General features: G+C 42.8%; 1 protein-coding gene across 7 annotated transcripts in view; it reads left to right on the top strand.

Moving 5' to 3' along the window:
* The window catches only part of dlc1 (DLC1 Rho GTPase activating protein), a 94,594-nt gene that overhangs the window by 26,290 nt on the left and 53,572 nt on the right, over positions 1-14,732 (top strand). For all 7 annotated transcript variants that reach the window (XM_079657028.1, XM_079657023.1, XM_079657026.1 and 4 more), the window contains exon 5: positions 2,654-2,687. In XM_079657028.1, the coding sequence (XP_079513154.1) occupies positions 2,654-2,687 (34 nt within the window). The remainder of the gene's footprint in view (positions 1-2,653; positions 2,688-14,732) is intronic.

The following is a 14,732-nucleotide window of genomic DNA, read 5'->3' as shown; positions in this document are numbered from 1 at the left end:
TTAATACACTTTTTTTGAAAATACAGTGTTACCTGTTAGCATGCAGGAACTTATTATATGTAATTGATAAATGTCAAAATCAAAACAAGTTGTTAGTGTTGTCTTTACAGAATATCAAACTATCTTTTGTTTTGCACACATGTATATGCAGCGAGGACACCGTGCTAGTATAACTTCAGTCCAACAGCTGAAACAGCACTGAATATAAATCAGTCTCTGATTTTGCCTCACTGTTGTTGTTCTGTTTGTGCTGGAGATTTAGTGACGGGGGAGTGAGTGGGAGTCTCTGGCCTCTCCCTGGTGTCTTTTATAGGTCATTAATCAGCAATAAATGTTAAAGCTATTCGTCCAGAGGGGATATTTTACTCACCTTGTGTCTGTATGGTGACCTATGAAGTGATTAATGCTGTTTTTGCCCACACATTAAACACAAAGGCATGTTCACACACTTATAAAGGTACACAAAGACTAAGATGCACCACTTCAAGATTTAGATTTAAGATCAAGTTTGTATACGCAAAAAGCTCAACCACTGGCTTCTATGAAATCTGAACGAGACAGATTGAGACCAAGACAACATTTTATCCAGCAGTAATCGCCCAACTTGGTAGCAAAAACAAACTTGCATATGAGAGAAGGCATTGTGTTCAATGTCAGCAGACTGTTCATGCCTGTGGTGGTTCATCATAAGATATAAGAACTCTCTTGATCTTAAAGAGATAAAGGGCCTGTGGAGACAAATATTTGCCTCTTATTCTGTACTAATCTAAATGATTTATAGTGGATGTAACGCTCTTTATAACTTAATTTTGATCTGTTTATCAACCCCAGAAATGAAAGGAGAAATTCCAGAGAGCTACAGTACTCAACGTTAATTAGATTTCTAAAGTTTAATGTGTACTCACTCACTCATTTTGGGAAATAAATATTGTTTGGAATAAGTCAATCGAAAAAGCTTATATTAATCAAAATGCTTAGGAACATAAGAACACCTTCAGCTCACAGAGAGATCAATGGACTCAATCCCAGCTGCTTCAAGTTTCAAGGCTTTATTGTCATTTGCACATTAGCTACATTGTAGATATGGCAATGACAAACGTAGGTCACAGGCTCCTCCAACAGTGCAACATATATATAGGACATAGAATAGTACAAGAGAATGTTTGGAGCTGTGCAAGAATGTAAATAAACATAAAATAGAATAGAAATAGTGCAAAAATAGTCTATATACAAGTCAATTGAATGATATATTGGATACATTATTTACTAAAAGCAAACAGATGAATGTTTATGAATGTTTGTGGAAAAGTTCAGGTGTTTAATAGTCTTATGGCCTGTTGGATGAAACTGGACTATTAATTGGTCAAAAGCAGTCAAGAGCCCAGAGTCAATTTGAGGTTGTTGTGCAACCAGAAGAGGTTTAAGGGTGGTGGTAGGCATATTTTAATTAGACAGAGGTGACCTTTGGCATATTTCCCAGAATGTCAAACTATTCCTTTAACATGATAATCAGTGTGGCTTTTGCTGTCCTGAATCTGCTGTGTCAGTAGGTGCCATAGGGTTAAACAGGCTTTAAAGTAGCCACAGCAGGACACGGCTACATCACTTTAATGACTTGAGGTTAAAAAATAAAAATGGAGGAGGCTATTTATCTGAATAGAAATATCAGTAGAAAAATAGGATATTTACACATTCTGCACACCGAAGGCTAAGTGGATCAATTCTGTTGAGAAGGTACGCTGTCCTGTCTGATCTGTTCCAGGGGAGTGTGGATTAAAACAGGTCAGGGTGGGGGGGTCAGCAAAGAAACCTGAGGTCAAAAGTCAGAGGCAAGAAAGAACTCTGCATTCCAACTGACTGCTGCCATGCACACACACACATACAAACACACACACACTTTGCCAATGATATGAAGCATGACTGCTATATCTTTACCAAAAACCCTCTTTTCAAGCAGTAGTAAAAACTTACAACAAATCCAAAGAAGGGAATGTTACGTACGTAGAATGATGGGAATCTACTACAGCAACAAGATATGTTGTGCGATATTATCAGTGTTGCTCTCCAGACTACCTATATGAGGGTTGGATCAACATTGAATCAGAGGAGAATGTGCTGTGACTCTTAATGATGTGATATTTGTTCAAAAGTCTCTATTGGGTTTGTTATCTGCTGTGACCAGTTATTATGACAATTGCGCATCGGAAAACTATGCATACAGTAGCCTACAGAGTTTTAGGACCAATGTTCTCACTGTTTCTTTGTATGGCACATTGTGTTTCTACACGTGTCTCATTGGTGTGTGCTGCAACACATTCTTAAGAGGGCAAGGCAGGACATGGGGATATTTGCAATCATTGCTTAATAATCTGTTTGGTTATTTTAGTCACATTTATGGGTCGACTGGATAGGACACAATCACACTTGAAACCCGCCCAGAAATATTGTCTGTATCCTGGTGCTCATACATGAAAAAAGTTCAGAGATTTGGAGGCAGTACATGCAAAGGGATTGAAAATGTAACCCACCATATCATCAAACTGAAGAAGTACTTGGTTTTCATATTTTGAGGTTGCTAAATCAAGGCATTTAACTTTATGTTTTTATAATGATGCTCATTCAATTATAATCTTTGTTCTCTTCTTGTTCATAGAGCACCTCTACCCTTCCTGAGACAGAAAAAGCTGGTGAGTCCTTGCTTTTTTATTCATTCTTGTGTCTTTAGTCTACTCACAGATTTCAACACTCAAATATTAGTGTTAAGTTGCGTATTTGTAGATTTCTATTTCACTATTTTGTCACGTGTTTTTGGAAAAAGTGCTCTGGTCTGTTGCGTTGTGAAGAGATTCAGACGTACACTTTCTGATTGATAGCCTTGTCCGGTGTTCACATTAAGAGCCAAGGAAGGAAGAAGGGGAGGGAGGGGTTGAATGGGGGAGGACAGGCTCTGGTTCTATCAGAAACGGGATCCAAGTTTAGATAAGAACCTAGACTCATCTTGAAAACCATCAAGCTAGTCGCCCTTTCGAAGATAAGAACCAGACTGGATGTCGTGTCTGATGCTCAAAACTCTTGACCTGTATTTATTTACCTTTTGGCCTCATCTTGAACTTACCTTTTCTTGAGATGTTCCAGTGATCAAAAGAATATTCTTATATCGAAAACAACTACGAATTTGTACTAAGATGTGTCCATCCAATAATACACACATGCTTTTGTGACTTGACTTGGGTATCGTTTGTCAGCTTACTGTTATAAATCTTCACCTGACATCCTTCTGATAAATAGCAATTGATCGTGAGAACACACCCACTGTGTAGAGACTGGCCCCGCTTTATTGGCTGCGACCTCTCTGTCAGCAGTCTGCCGGTAATGCACAGGGTCATCAGGAAGCTATGGATGGACAGAGCTACTTTCAGACAGTCAGCAGGGGAGCAGTCTTCATTAAGCACCCCCCCGTGTCGTCCGTCCACTGGTAAACAATACCAGAGAGGTGGTTCGACGTGGAGACGAGGCATTCATCCCCCCCCCTCTCTCAAATCCTGCTGGGAGTCCTCACTCACTCTCGCTCTGTCTCTCACTCTAATTACCGCCTCTTGCTGAAAACATGTCATAGGAAATGTGCAGAAGCTGTCATTCGTTATTGTGTGTGTGTGTGTGTGTGTGTGTGTGTGTGTGTGTGTGTGTGTGTGTGTGTGTGTGTGTGTGTGTGTGTGTGTGTGTGTGTGTGTGTGTGTGTGTGTGTGTGTGTGTGTGTGTGTGTGTGTGTGTGTGTGTGTGTGTGTGTGTGTGTGTGTGTGTATCTTTGAGCACTACCTTTTGGTCTACTCTAAACTTTTTTAACAAGCGTGCTAAAGCTTGCAAAAAACGCACTGTGCCTACTTCAAAGGACTCAAATGTTCATGGTCATTTTTTCTTCATTTAAATCAGTCTGACTTCCTGTAAGCAAGTTATGTAACCTTCATCTCTGGGCCTGTGTGATGGAACCCAGGACTCTGGATGGTGGAGTGGGGGGGGGGGGGTTAGTACGATTGGGATTTGGCTGACTTTTGGGGGACTTGATGAAGTACAAAGCCCAGTGTTCATTGAGACACATCAAAGCCCCCTCTGTATCTCCAACATTTAAGCCCCTGGGAATGACACATTTGTTGCAGTGTTACATCACACACCATGCCCTTAAGGCTCCTGCTGCTCTGCCATGAAAGACAGCTCATTCATGGTTAATTTGAATATCTGTGTGACAACGGAAGCACACCAGTGATCAACAAGAAGTTTCCACAGCCGATGCTCTGTAATGGCTCAGTTGATGACCTCCCTGCGGCGCTGGGTGTACCTTGGTGAGTGGCCAGTGTCACAGCTTTCCTGTGCACGAAGAGGATGTGTCTACATGCAGTTGCAACTGACAACCTGTTTTTTAGAAGTGTTTTTATGGAGCTCCTGTGACGCAGTCTAAGCCCCACGAGGCCTGCAGCGTGCTCATGCACTGGAATGGCAATGACATAACTTATTCCATACTTCATAGCATCTGAAGATGATTAGGACCGTCATGCATCAAGTTTGCATGACGATGTTTATCACCGGTTGGGCATGGTCGAGGAGATGATGCATGTAATGTGCTGGGTGAGTTGATACACATGTACGATGTTGAAATCAAACTTAAGTAGTTGGTTTGACAGATTTAAAAAGCGTATATTTACACTGTATGATGGTATAGGCTGATGTAAACATGATTATAGATATGTTCCAATGAACTCCTTTGAAGCTAGACGTCTCAATGTCACCATTCTCAAGTCTATTGTGGACAACTCATGGCTGTTCATATTGAGGAAACTGATGGACAATAGAGAGGTCCATAAAGCAAAAGAGAAAACTAAAAATGTCTTATTTTCTTCTTTGTTTCATACAATAAGAAAGGTTTGAGAAAGAAAAGTTATTGAGCTTTCAAATGATGTCTTAAGCTTGAACATACTAAATGTGGTAAACGTGTAGGCAGATCTATATGGAGGTAATTAGTGTTTCACTAAAGATCTGTCTTGAAATCAGTCAGTGCTTATCTTCAGAGGCAGCTTGTTTAGCTCTGTGACCTCACATCCTCTCATCCTGGACGTTGACAGGTTTACCTTGTGTGTGAGAAAGAGAGAGGGCAGATTAGGAGGAAAGATAGGAAACGTGTTAATATTCAATTGTAATGCTTTAATCTGTGGTGGATAAAAATGCAGGATTGACTCAATTCATGACATTGAGACATTTCATATAGATTTATTATTGATTGAATTTTGGTTCTCCTACCAAACAAGCCAAACAATTTACCCTATTGGTTCACCTCTACTTCTGATGCGGGAGGTGAATGATAGGAACAGTAACCTAAAAGTTTGGTGTAGGCATACAACCACAAGTTTGTAATTCTAGTATAACTTTACACGGCCAACTGTGTTTTAATAAAAAGTTATTGGCATGGTCTTCAGCTGTCAAATGTCATAAACACTTATAAATAAATCATGCAATGTTGTTTGGCTTAGTGATATACAATCATTATTGATTACAGATTATTTACCTGAACTGTTCAAATGATACTGGTTTTGCTGAAGCTACAGGAAGCAATTGACATCAAGAGATTTCTTTCTCAACTCGCAACAGAAAAATGTGGGAAACTGAAGGTGTAACTCTCTCTTGTGTTTCTCTTTCTAGTTCTCTCTCTGCCACCAGTGTTGGAGCTTGTTAACAGCTCACAGCGATTCCTGGTTCTAAAATGGTATATAGTTTGTTCTCCCTGATTGTGGCTGAGGTTAGAGGCACCAGGCTGCGCCTTCCTGATCTAAATATAAAGCAGTGGGAATACATAAACAGAACACAATGATGGACTTCCAACCAGCAGCAGTTTTCAGTCCTGCCCTTTTACCTGGACTCTTGGCCTCATAGTCTACAGTACTAGCCTAGAATGTAGGTGGTGGAAAAGAAAACTGAGGGAAAAGGAAGTGGTTAAGCACCCTCAGAGGGGTCCTGTATGGGAGGCGTACTCCGAGACTAGTTATTTGGTGGTTCCTGGGAATAAGTTGTCTCATCATTCCTGTCTGTCTGGCTCTCCTTTTTTGTTTCCTTCTCTCTTGTATCCCTCATTTCCCTTCTACTCACCACCCTTCCCTTCTTGGAAGTCCAGTGACAAGGTTGTGTTACTGGTATTTAAAGCTGATGCTAAATGCAGCTGTGTTTTTACTGTTCACATACACAAAGTGACGCGTGGCCTGGGTGTTGACCTCTGGATATCCCAGTTGTTGTCATCGTATTATTACACACTTTGAAAGATCCCTTTTGTTGGTGCATCAGCTTGACCATTACTCATCTTTTAAATTACCAGAAAACAACTCAAATCTGAGTACCCAAAGGAAATATATCATTTAAAATGACTTGAAATCTCAAAATGTTGGAAATACAAGCTGTACTTAGTTTGTCTGATTGTTATACAAACAGAAATGTAGAAAACACAACCATGGTGCTAGCCAGGCCAGCTGTTTTGCCTGGCTCCAGTCGATGCTAAGCCAAGACAATCATCCTTTCAACATTTGGCTTGCAGATATGAGAGTGCTCTTAATCTTCTCATCTTACTCTAAGAGTATTTCCTTAAATGTCAAACTGATTATTTATTGAAGAATGTTGGATATATACTTGATTACCAGGGTAAACAACAAACAGTCTTTTCAGCAACAGATGGTGTCTGAGATTCCTGTTTATCCAGAGAACTTGTAATCAAGCTTTTTGCTTTATCAATCCTCTAAGTGGGCATATTTCCACACAAATTTCCACTTAATTTAAAGACTGTCACAGATCAATTCATTTCAGCATTCATACTAAAAGACTTGCTTTCCTAAGTTGTGACCCGCGCTCCTTTCTCCTTGTTTATACCCCGCAGCAACACGCCCTTTGAGGACATTGCTCTCATCTGAGAAGGTTCTTTGACAGATCTAATGAAGGTCCCTTTGCCCGGAGCCAAGTCAATAAAGCTCATGACCGGTGTTACAGTAGTTCCTGTTACTTTTTCTTTGATTGAATCTGGCTTATCTCACCACCTTTTTGCAACCCCTCCATATACAGTACAGGAGTCGCTGCGATTGTGCAAGGTCACATTCCTAGCCCCCCCCCCCCCTCTCCTCAGTCTATGCCAGCATCAACACATCCCCCCAAACAGCCCCTCCTCTCCCTACCCATTTGACACACTCTCTCCCTCACTTCCTGTGTGGAGAGTTCATTTAATTTATATTTCACACTTCCAACTGAATATGAAGCTGTTGCCCTTAGAAAATCATTATACTTTTATAATGCTTGATGCCACATATTGATAAACAGATGCTATTGAGATCATTTTCGACTGATGGTGCAATGATGACATCATTCACGTGGGAAGGATTATTCTTGAATCATTTTTCTCAATTAATTGGAACATATATTGTAGGAGCCATATGTGGCCAAAGCCCACGGAAAAGGCCAAAGAGGATTAAGGAGAGCGAAGGTGGGCCAGCTCACCAAGAAGGTTAATGAGCTGAAACGTCTTAAAGAAAATGATAGCAATGTGGATAAAGTGGAAGAAGAAATTCTGAATGACTTTGCTAAATTATATGGAGAGCTTAATGACATTAACAAGGAGTACGTAACTCTCTTACCTGAAGAGGAGGCGTCTGAAGACCAGCAACACTGGTTTAATCCCAAGTCAGCAAACATTGAACAGTTTGTACGCATAACTGAAAAATGGATTAAAGGAGTACGCGAAGGCACAAAAGAGGACCGTGAAGAGGAAGCCTGCTCGTCGGAAGTAGATGATATCAGGCCTGAAGACAGCGCCTCCAGAGCCAGTAACCATACAGTGGCTTCGTCTACCGTTTCTTCTGCGCGCAGGAGGGCGGAGGCTGAAAAGGCAGTACTGCTTGCTCGAGCAGCATCCTTAAAGAAGAAGCAGGCTCTTGAGGAAGAAGAAGCCTCTCTAATACAGCAGCAAGCAAAGCATCTCCAGCAGCAAGCAAAGCAGCTCCAGCAGCTCAAAGCTCAAAGAGAACAATTAGAGTTGGAGGCAGCTGTAGCTGAATGTGATGCAAAGTTAAAGGTGCTTGACGGGTATGAAGACCAGCAGGATGGTATGAGCAGCTACCTCAAACGCAGCCAACGTCATGGCAAGTCAGAGACATCTGGCACCGGATCCAGAACTGCTTCAAAACCAGCTAAATATGGTGAGAAACTTGCCTCAGCACACCTACTAAAAGGAACTGTCAAACCACGCCCAACAGAGTCAAGCATGTGGATGGACAAGCAGCATGGAGCTTCTGATGCAGCACACAGACTGGGCCCCAGAGAAGGTCACCGTAGAGGGGAGGAGAGGGACGGCTACGATGTGATGCAGCGTCAAAGTCAGATTACTGAGATGCTAGTAAGGCAGCATAACCTGTTTTATCTTCCTAAACGAGACTTGCCTGTGTTCAAGGGAGACCCGCTCACTTACAAGTCCTTTATAAGAGCCTTCAACCATGTCATCGACAGCAAGGCAGAGAGCAGCAGCGATAAATTGTACTACTTGGAACATTTCACCGGAGGGGAACCTCAAGAGCTTGTCCGCAGTTGTGAGCACATGGCGCCACAGAGAGGCTACAAGGAAGCCAGGGCTCTACTCCAGAAACATTATGGTGATGAACTTAAAATTGCTACCGCCTATATGGATAAAGCTCTAAAGTGGCCACAGATCAGATCTGAAGACGGAAAAGCTCTGAATACCTATGCCCTTTTCCTGATTACGCGCCGTAATGCCATGGAGGACATAGAGTATATGGACGAAATGAACAACCCAACTAACATGAGAGTCGTCGCCTCAAAGCTCCCATACAAAGTGAAAGAAAGATGGAAAAGTGCTGCTTTCGAGGTTCAAGAGAAAAAGGGACGAAGAGCAAGGTTTACAGACCTAGTGACCTATATATACAGACAATCACAAATGGCTAACGACCCCCTCTTTGGAAGCATGCATGATAACAGGACAACTACGGAGGGAAAAGTCAAAGCTGGCAAAGGGGAAGCAGTTTTGCCATAGCTGTCGTTCCAATGAGTGAAGAGAAAACACCGCCCTCAAACTTAAAGTACAGCCCCTCTGCCGCAAAGCCTGTCAATGCTTTTCAAAAACCCTGTTTGTTCTGCCATAGAGACCACACACTCGATTCCTGCTGAATCTTCAAAGAGCAACAACCAAAAGACAGGATTGAGTTTCTGAAAGCTAAAGGCCTCTGTTTTGGATGTCTTACACAGGGACACCTTAGCAGAAACTGCAATAAAAAGATGACCTGTCAAGTCTGCTCCCTAAGACACCCAGGAATTGTGCATGTTGAGAAGGACAGTGCTACATTTAGAAAGCCAGATGAGAACATCTCAAATGGTCTCGTGTCACTGACGCAGGAAACATGTGGATACACCGGGGCCGGAGAATGTGTACTGGCTATAGTACCGGTAAAAGTCAAGTCCAGTAAAAGTGAGAAGGTTGTGGAGACGTATGCCTTCATGGACCCAGGAAGTACGGCGACTTTCTGCACTGAATCACTGAAGACACAGCTGAACGTTCGAGGCAAGAAAACTACGATCCTACTCCGAACTATGGGTCAGGAGAAGCCAGCCCAAAGTTGTATCTTGTCTGACCTGGAAGTGTGTGGACTTGAAGAAAGGAAGTACATTGAACTCCCTAAGATCTTTACATGTAAAGATATACCGGTCAAGAAAGGAAACATCCCCCTGCAGGAAGACCTAAAGAAGTGGCCATATCTGAAGGAGGTGAAAATCCCAAAGATAAAAGGAGAAGTCACCATGCTTATAGGAACCAATACCCCTAAAGCTTTGGAGCCATGGCAGGTGATAAACAGCATCGGAGACGGGCCCTATGCAGTTAAGACTGCCCTTGGATGGGTAGTGAATGGGCCGAAGAAGACAGATGATGGCAGCAAGGCAGCGGATGGAGTTGTGAGCCACATTACAGCCAACCACATCTCCATAGCTACCATAGAGGAACTGTTGATCAAGCAATATAACACAGACTTCTCAGAACTCAGCTGTGAAGACAAAGAAGAGATGTCCCAGGAGGATCATCAGTTCATGCGGTCAGTGGTCAAATCTGCAGAGTTAAGGGATGGGCACTACTGCATTGGTTTACCACTGCGAAACGAGACAGCTAAAATGCCAGACAACCGCCGCATGGCAGAGCAACGTGCCACAAGTCTCCAAAGAAAGCTCAGCAAAAACCCGGACCTGTACAAAGATTACAAGGAATTCATGATGGGTATAATTGGAAAAGGCTACACTGTCAACATTCCCATAGAACAGTTAAGCTGAGAAGATGGACGTGTGTGGTACATACCCCATCACGGTCTCTACCACCCAAAGAAAAACAGGATAAGAGTAGTGTTCGACTGCACCTCCACATATCAAGGAACCTCACTTAACGATCAGCTGCTACAAGGACCTGACCTCACAAACTCCCTTGTTGGTGTCCTTCTGAGGTACAGAGAAGAGCCTATTGCTTTGATGGCCGACATTGAGGCGATGTTCTACCAGGTCAAAGTCCCTGACCAAGATGCTGATCTTCTGCGTTTCCTATGGTGGCAGGATGGTGATCTGAATAAACCGATGGAAGACTACCGAATGACAGTGCACCTGTTCGGAGCTACATCGTCTCCCAGCTGTGCATCATATGCACTAAGAAGAACAGCACAAGATGGAGGAGGCAAAACAACACCCGAGGTGGTGGAAACGGTTCTCAGAAACTTTTATGTGGATGACTGTTTAAAGTCTGTGGATTCAGAAGATCATGCTGTTGCTTTGGCCAGGGACCTCAGACATCTGTGCGCCAGTGGAGGCTTCAGGCTGACAAAGTGGGTCAGCAACAGTAGGGCCGTCCTGTCGTCCGTCCCTAAAGAAGACAGAACAACGGAAGTCAAAGATCTTGACCTGAACCATAAGCAGCTTCCTATGGAAAGAGCCCTTGGTACTCAGTGGTGCACTGAATCAGACACCTTCAGGTTCAAAGTGCAACCACAGGACAAACCAGCTACAAGACGAGGAATCCTGTCCATCGTTAGCTCCATCTAGGACCCCCTTGGGTTCCTGGCCCCATTGGTACTGCCAGCGAAGCTCCTTCTGAGAGACCTTTGCAGGGAAAAGAGAGGTTGGGATGAGAAGATAGACAGTGGGCAGGCCCAGAAATGGATGAAGTGGTTGGCCGACCTTGAGCAGCTGCCAAAGTTTTATGTGCAGAGATGTGTGAAACCGGCAGAGGTTGAACCCATGGATGCATATGGAACAGCTACCTATATCGTGCAGACAAACAACCAAGGCAAAAGAAAGGTTTCCTTGCTGATCGGAAAGTCCAGAGTCGCTCCACTGAAACACATCACCATTCCGAGAATGGAGTTGACAGCAGCAGTCGTCGCCGTCAAGGTCGACAAGATACTAAGAAGAGAGCTTCAGGTTAAGCTGGAGCAATCTATCTTCTGGACAGACAGTACTACTGTACTGAAATATATTGAGAACGAAACGTCTCGCTTTAAAACTTTTGTCGCAAACAGCATCTCAATCATTCGTGAGGCTACTACACCAAGCCAATGGAGATATGTGAACACCTCTGTGAACCCTGCGGATCAAGCTTCAAGAGGTCTGAAAGTTGAGAGTTTTATCCAAAGTGAGAACTGGATACAAGGCCCACGTTTCCTGTGGAGAAATGAAAGTGAGTGGCTAGAAAGACCAGATCTGTCAAGCCATGTTCTGGAAGATGACGATGAGGTAAAGAAGGCACCTGCAGTCTGTCTTACAATAATAGACGAAGGAGTTGCCACAGTGAGCAAGCTCATTGATCATTATTCAAAATGGTGTAAGCTGAAGAGAGCAGTGGGATGGTTTCTCCGGATTAAAGATCTGCTGCTGCAACTCAGTGGAAAAAGGAAAGAGTTCCAAGCCGCCTGTATTAAGTCAGAAGACAACCCTGCAAATCAAGAAACCTTTCTTAATCAGCAGATGAAGCAATACAGAGCCACACTAAACAAGGATCTGCTCACCGTGGAACATTTGGAGTTAGCAGAAAAAGCGCTTGTTTGCTTCAGCCAAAGGCAGGCATATCTGGAGGAGATCAAAGCTTTGGAGAAAGGACAGACACATGTCAAGACGAGTAGTCCACTCAGCAGATTGGATCCTGTTCTGGAAGACGGCGTACTTAGAGTAGGTGGACGGCTAAACAACTCTGCTATGCCAGAGGAGGCTAAGCGCCCCCTCATCCTCTCTAAGAACCAACGTGTCGCTACTCTCCTTTTGCAACACATCCACAGAGAAGTTGGACATGGAGGCAGGAATCATACACTCTCAAAGTTAAGGCAGAAGTACTGGATTCCAAAGGCTAACGCAGCAGTAAGAAGGATCATAACTGATTGTACAGTTTGCAGGAGACTACATGCCAAGGCTGGACAGCAGAAAATGGCCGACCTGCCCAAAGATCGTGTATTGCCAGATGAACCCCCCTTTACCAACGTTGGAGTAGACTACTTCGGACCCTTTGAAATTAAGAGGGGACGCAGCCTGGTGAAACGGTATGGAGTGATCTTCACTTGTCTGGCAATCATACCAGTGCATATCGAGGTGGCTTACTCCCTTGATACCGATTCTTGCATCAATGCTCTGCGCCGCTTTATCAGCAGAAGAGGACAGGTGGCGATGATACGATCTGATAACGGCACCAATTTTGTTGGAGCAGAAAGAGAGCTACGTGAAGCCATTGAAGAGCTGAATCGGTCCAAAATACACAATGCAATGTTACAAAAAGGAGTCAAGTGGATCTTCAATCCCCCAGGTGCTTCCCACCACGGAGGAGTGTGGGAAAGACAAATACGCACTGTTAGGAAAATCCTTAATTCAGTGCTCAAACAGCAAGCCATGGATGATGAGGGCCTTCAGACCATGCTATGTGAGGTGGAGTCCATTATCAATGATCGCCCCATCACAAAGATTTCTGATGACCCCAATGACCTTGAGGCACTCACACCAAACCACTTGTTGTTACTCAAGTCTAAATCAAGCGTGCCCCAAAGGGGGGTTCAGGAAGGAGGATGAGTATTCACGCAGATGGAAACAATCACAATATCTGGCTGACCTGTTCTGGTCAAGATGGACAAGGGAATACCTACCTCTCCTACAAGAGCCCTTAAGACTATGTCAGACGCCAAAGGCGCTGTACGCAGCGTCAGCGTGAAGACCAAGACCAGTGTCTTAGTGAGACCGATCACGAAGCTCTGTCTGCTTCTCGAAGCAGTGTGATGCCGCCCCCCCCCCCCCCCCCCCGAGGAAACAAAAACGGACCTCCAGTAAAAAAAAAAAAAGGAATATAAGTTCGTAAAGTTGCTTAATTATGTTTAGATTATATGGTCCTATTTAAGTTTATTTTTAGTAATTGGTATGCTCCCCGCCTAGCCAATTAGGGGCCGGAAATGTAGGAGCCATATGTTAAAATGTATATTTAAATATTATAATCCTTTGTTATTAGTGCTATCATATCATTTATTTGAACCAGCCGTGTGAAATTGACGGCATAGACGACCGCAGCTGTACGTGATTACGAGACGTTATAGCCAACGGCAGATGCTGGTGATTGGGGTGTGAGAAGGAGAAAGAAGCACCGAGCAACATAGTTTTTTGACCTGAGAGAATATGTGTTTGTATTTGATACCTTTTGTGTAAGTAAAAAACAAACTATCCTGAGACGTATTTTGTCCGAGTTAAGCTTATTTGCTATCTGTGAGCCGAATTTTGGATTACTGGAACTACATATATTATAATGATCATAGTTTGATCTGTACTGTACCGTGCAAATATTTTTTTCGTAAACTTGTAGAATTTGATATGTATCCGGGACATTATTAAAGCACATAAATACTTTCAAAAGGATATTTTGACATATACAAATATTGCAAGTCTTGCAATTTGGTCATTGCACTGGTCCGTATAGCGACTTCAATTTGTAATTTATTAAAGCCCTATTTAGAATTACAGAAAGTTTGAAATAGTAAGAGTTTTGACAGAGTGTTTTGTCTTGGGCTTCTTTTTATTCAAACTTCGATTTGATTTATCATCACAATAAGTGTCTTGATTTCCATCATCTCAGCAATTGATTTGAGTCCAAACTCAGAAACCTCTTTGCTTCTTTATAATTGTTGAGACCTATATTTGGGGAAATCCATCATCCTAGCTATGTTACTCTTAACAGGAAGCCACTGCATGAAGGGGGATTTACAACAGGAAGTCAGCTTGCTGAACTCCCAGTTACAACAACAAAAGTCCCCCCCAATACCAAAGAAAGCAGCCTTTAAATGACTTGCGTCATTATGATGACTTTAGCTTTATTTTTCTACAGATTGGAATGTGTTTAATCACCCACTGTGAATGAAAACCATGTAGTACTTTTTATAGATGGAATAAGCCGCCATGTGTTTCCTTTGTATACAAAACATCTTCAATGAGTAACTGCATGGGTGATTGATTTGTTTTGTCCTTTAGATCCAGGTGCTGTTTTGCAAGGGTTTTTACAATATAAATGGGAAACTTTTAATATATATTTAATTTCTCTTGAGCTACTACTGGGTTTTCTGGGGTTTTGCTTACTGGGCTTTCAATGTGCTTCTGCTTTATTGCTATTAAACTTCAAATTCTATTCAATTTATTTTCAATACAAACACTTT

The sequence above is a fragment of the Notothenia rossii genome (genome assembly GCF_949606895.1).
Source record: "Notothenia rossii genome assembly, chromosome: 1".
NCBI lineage: Eukaryota > Metazoa > Chordata > Actinopteri > Perciformes > Nototheniidae > Notothenia > Notothenia rossii.
This window is presented reverse-complemented; position numbering and strand designations above follow the sequence as displayed.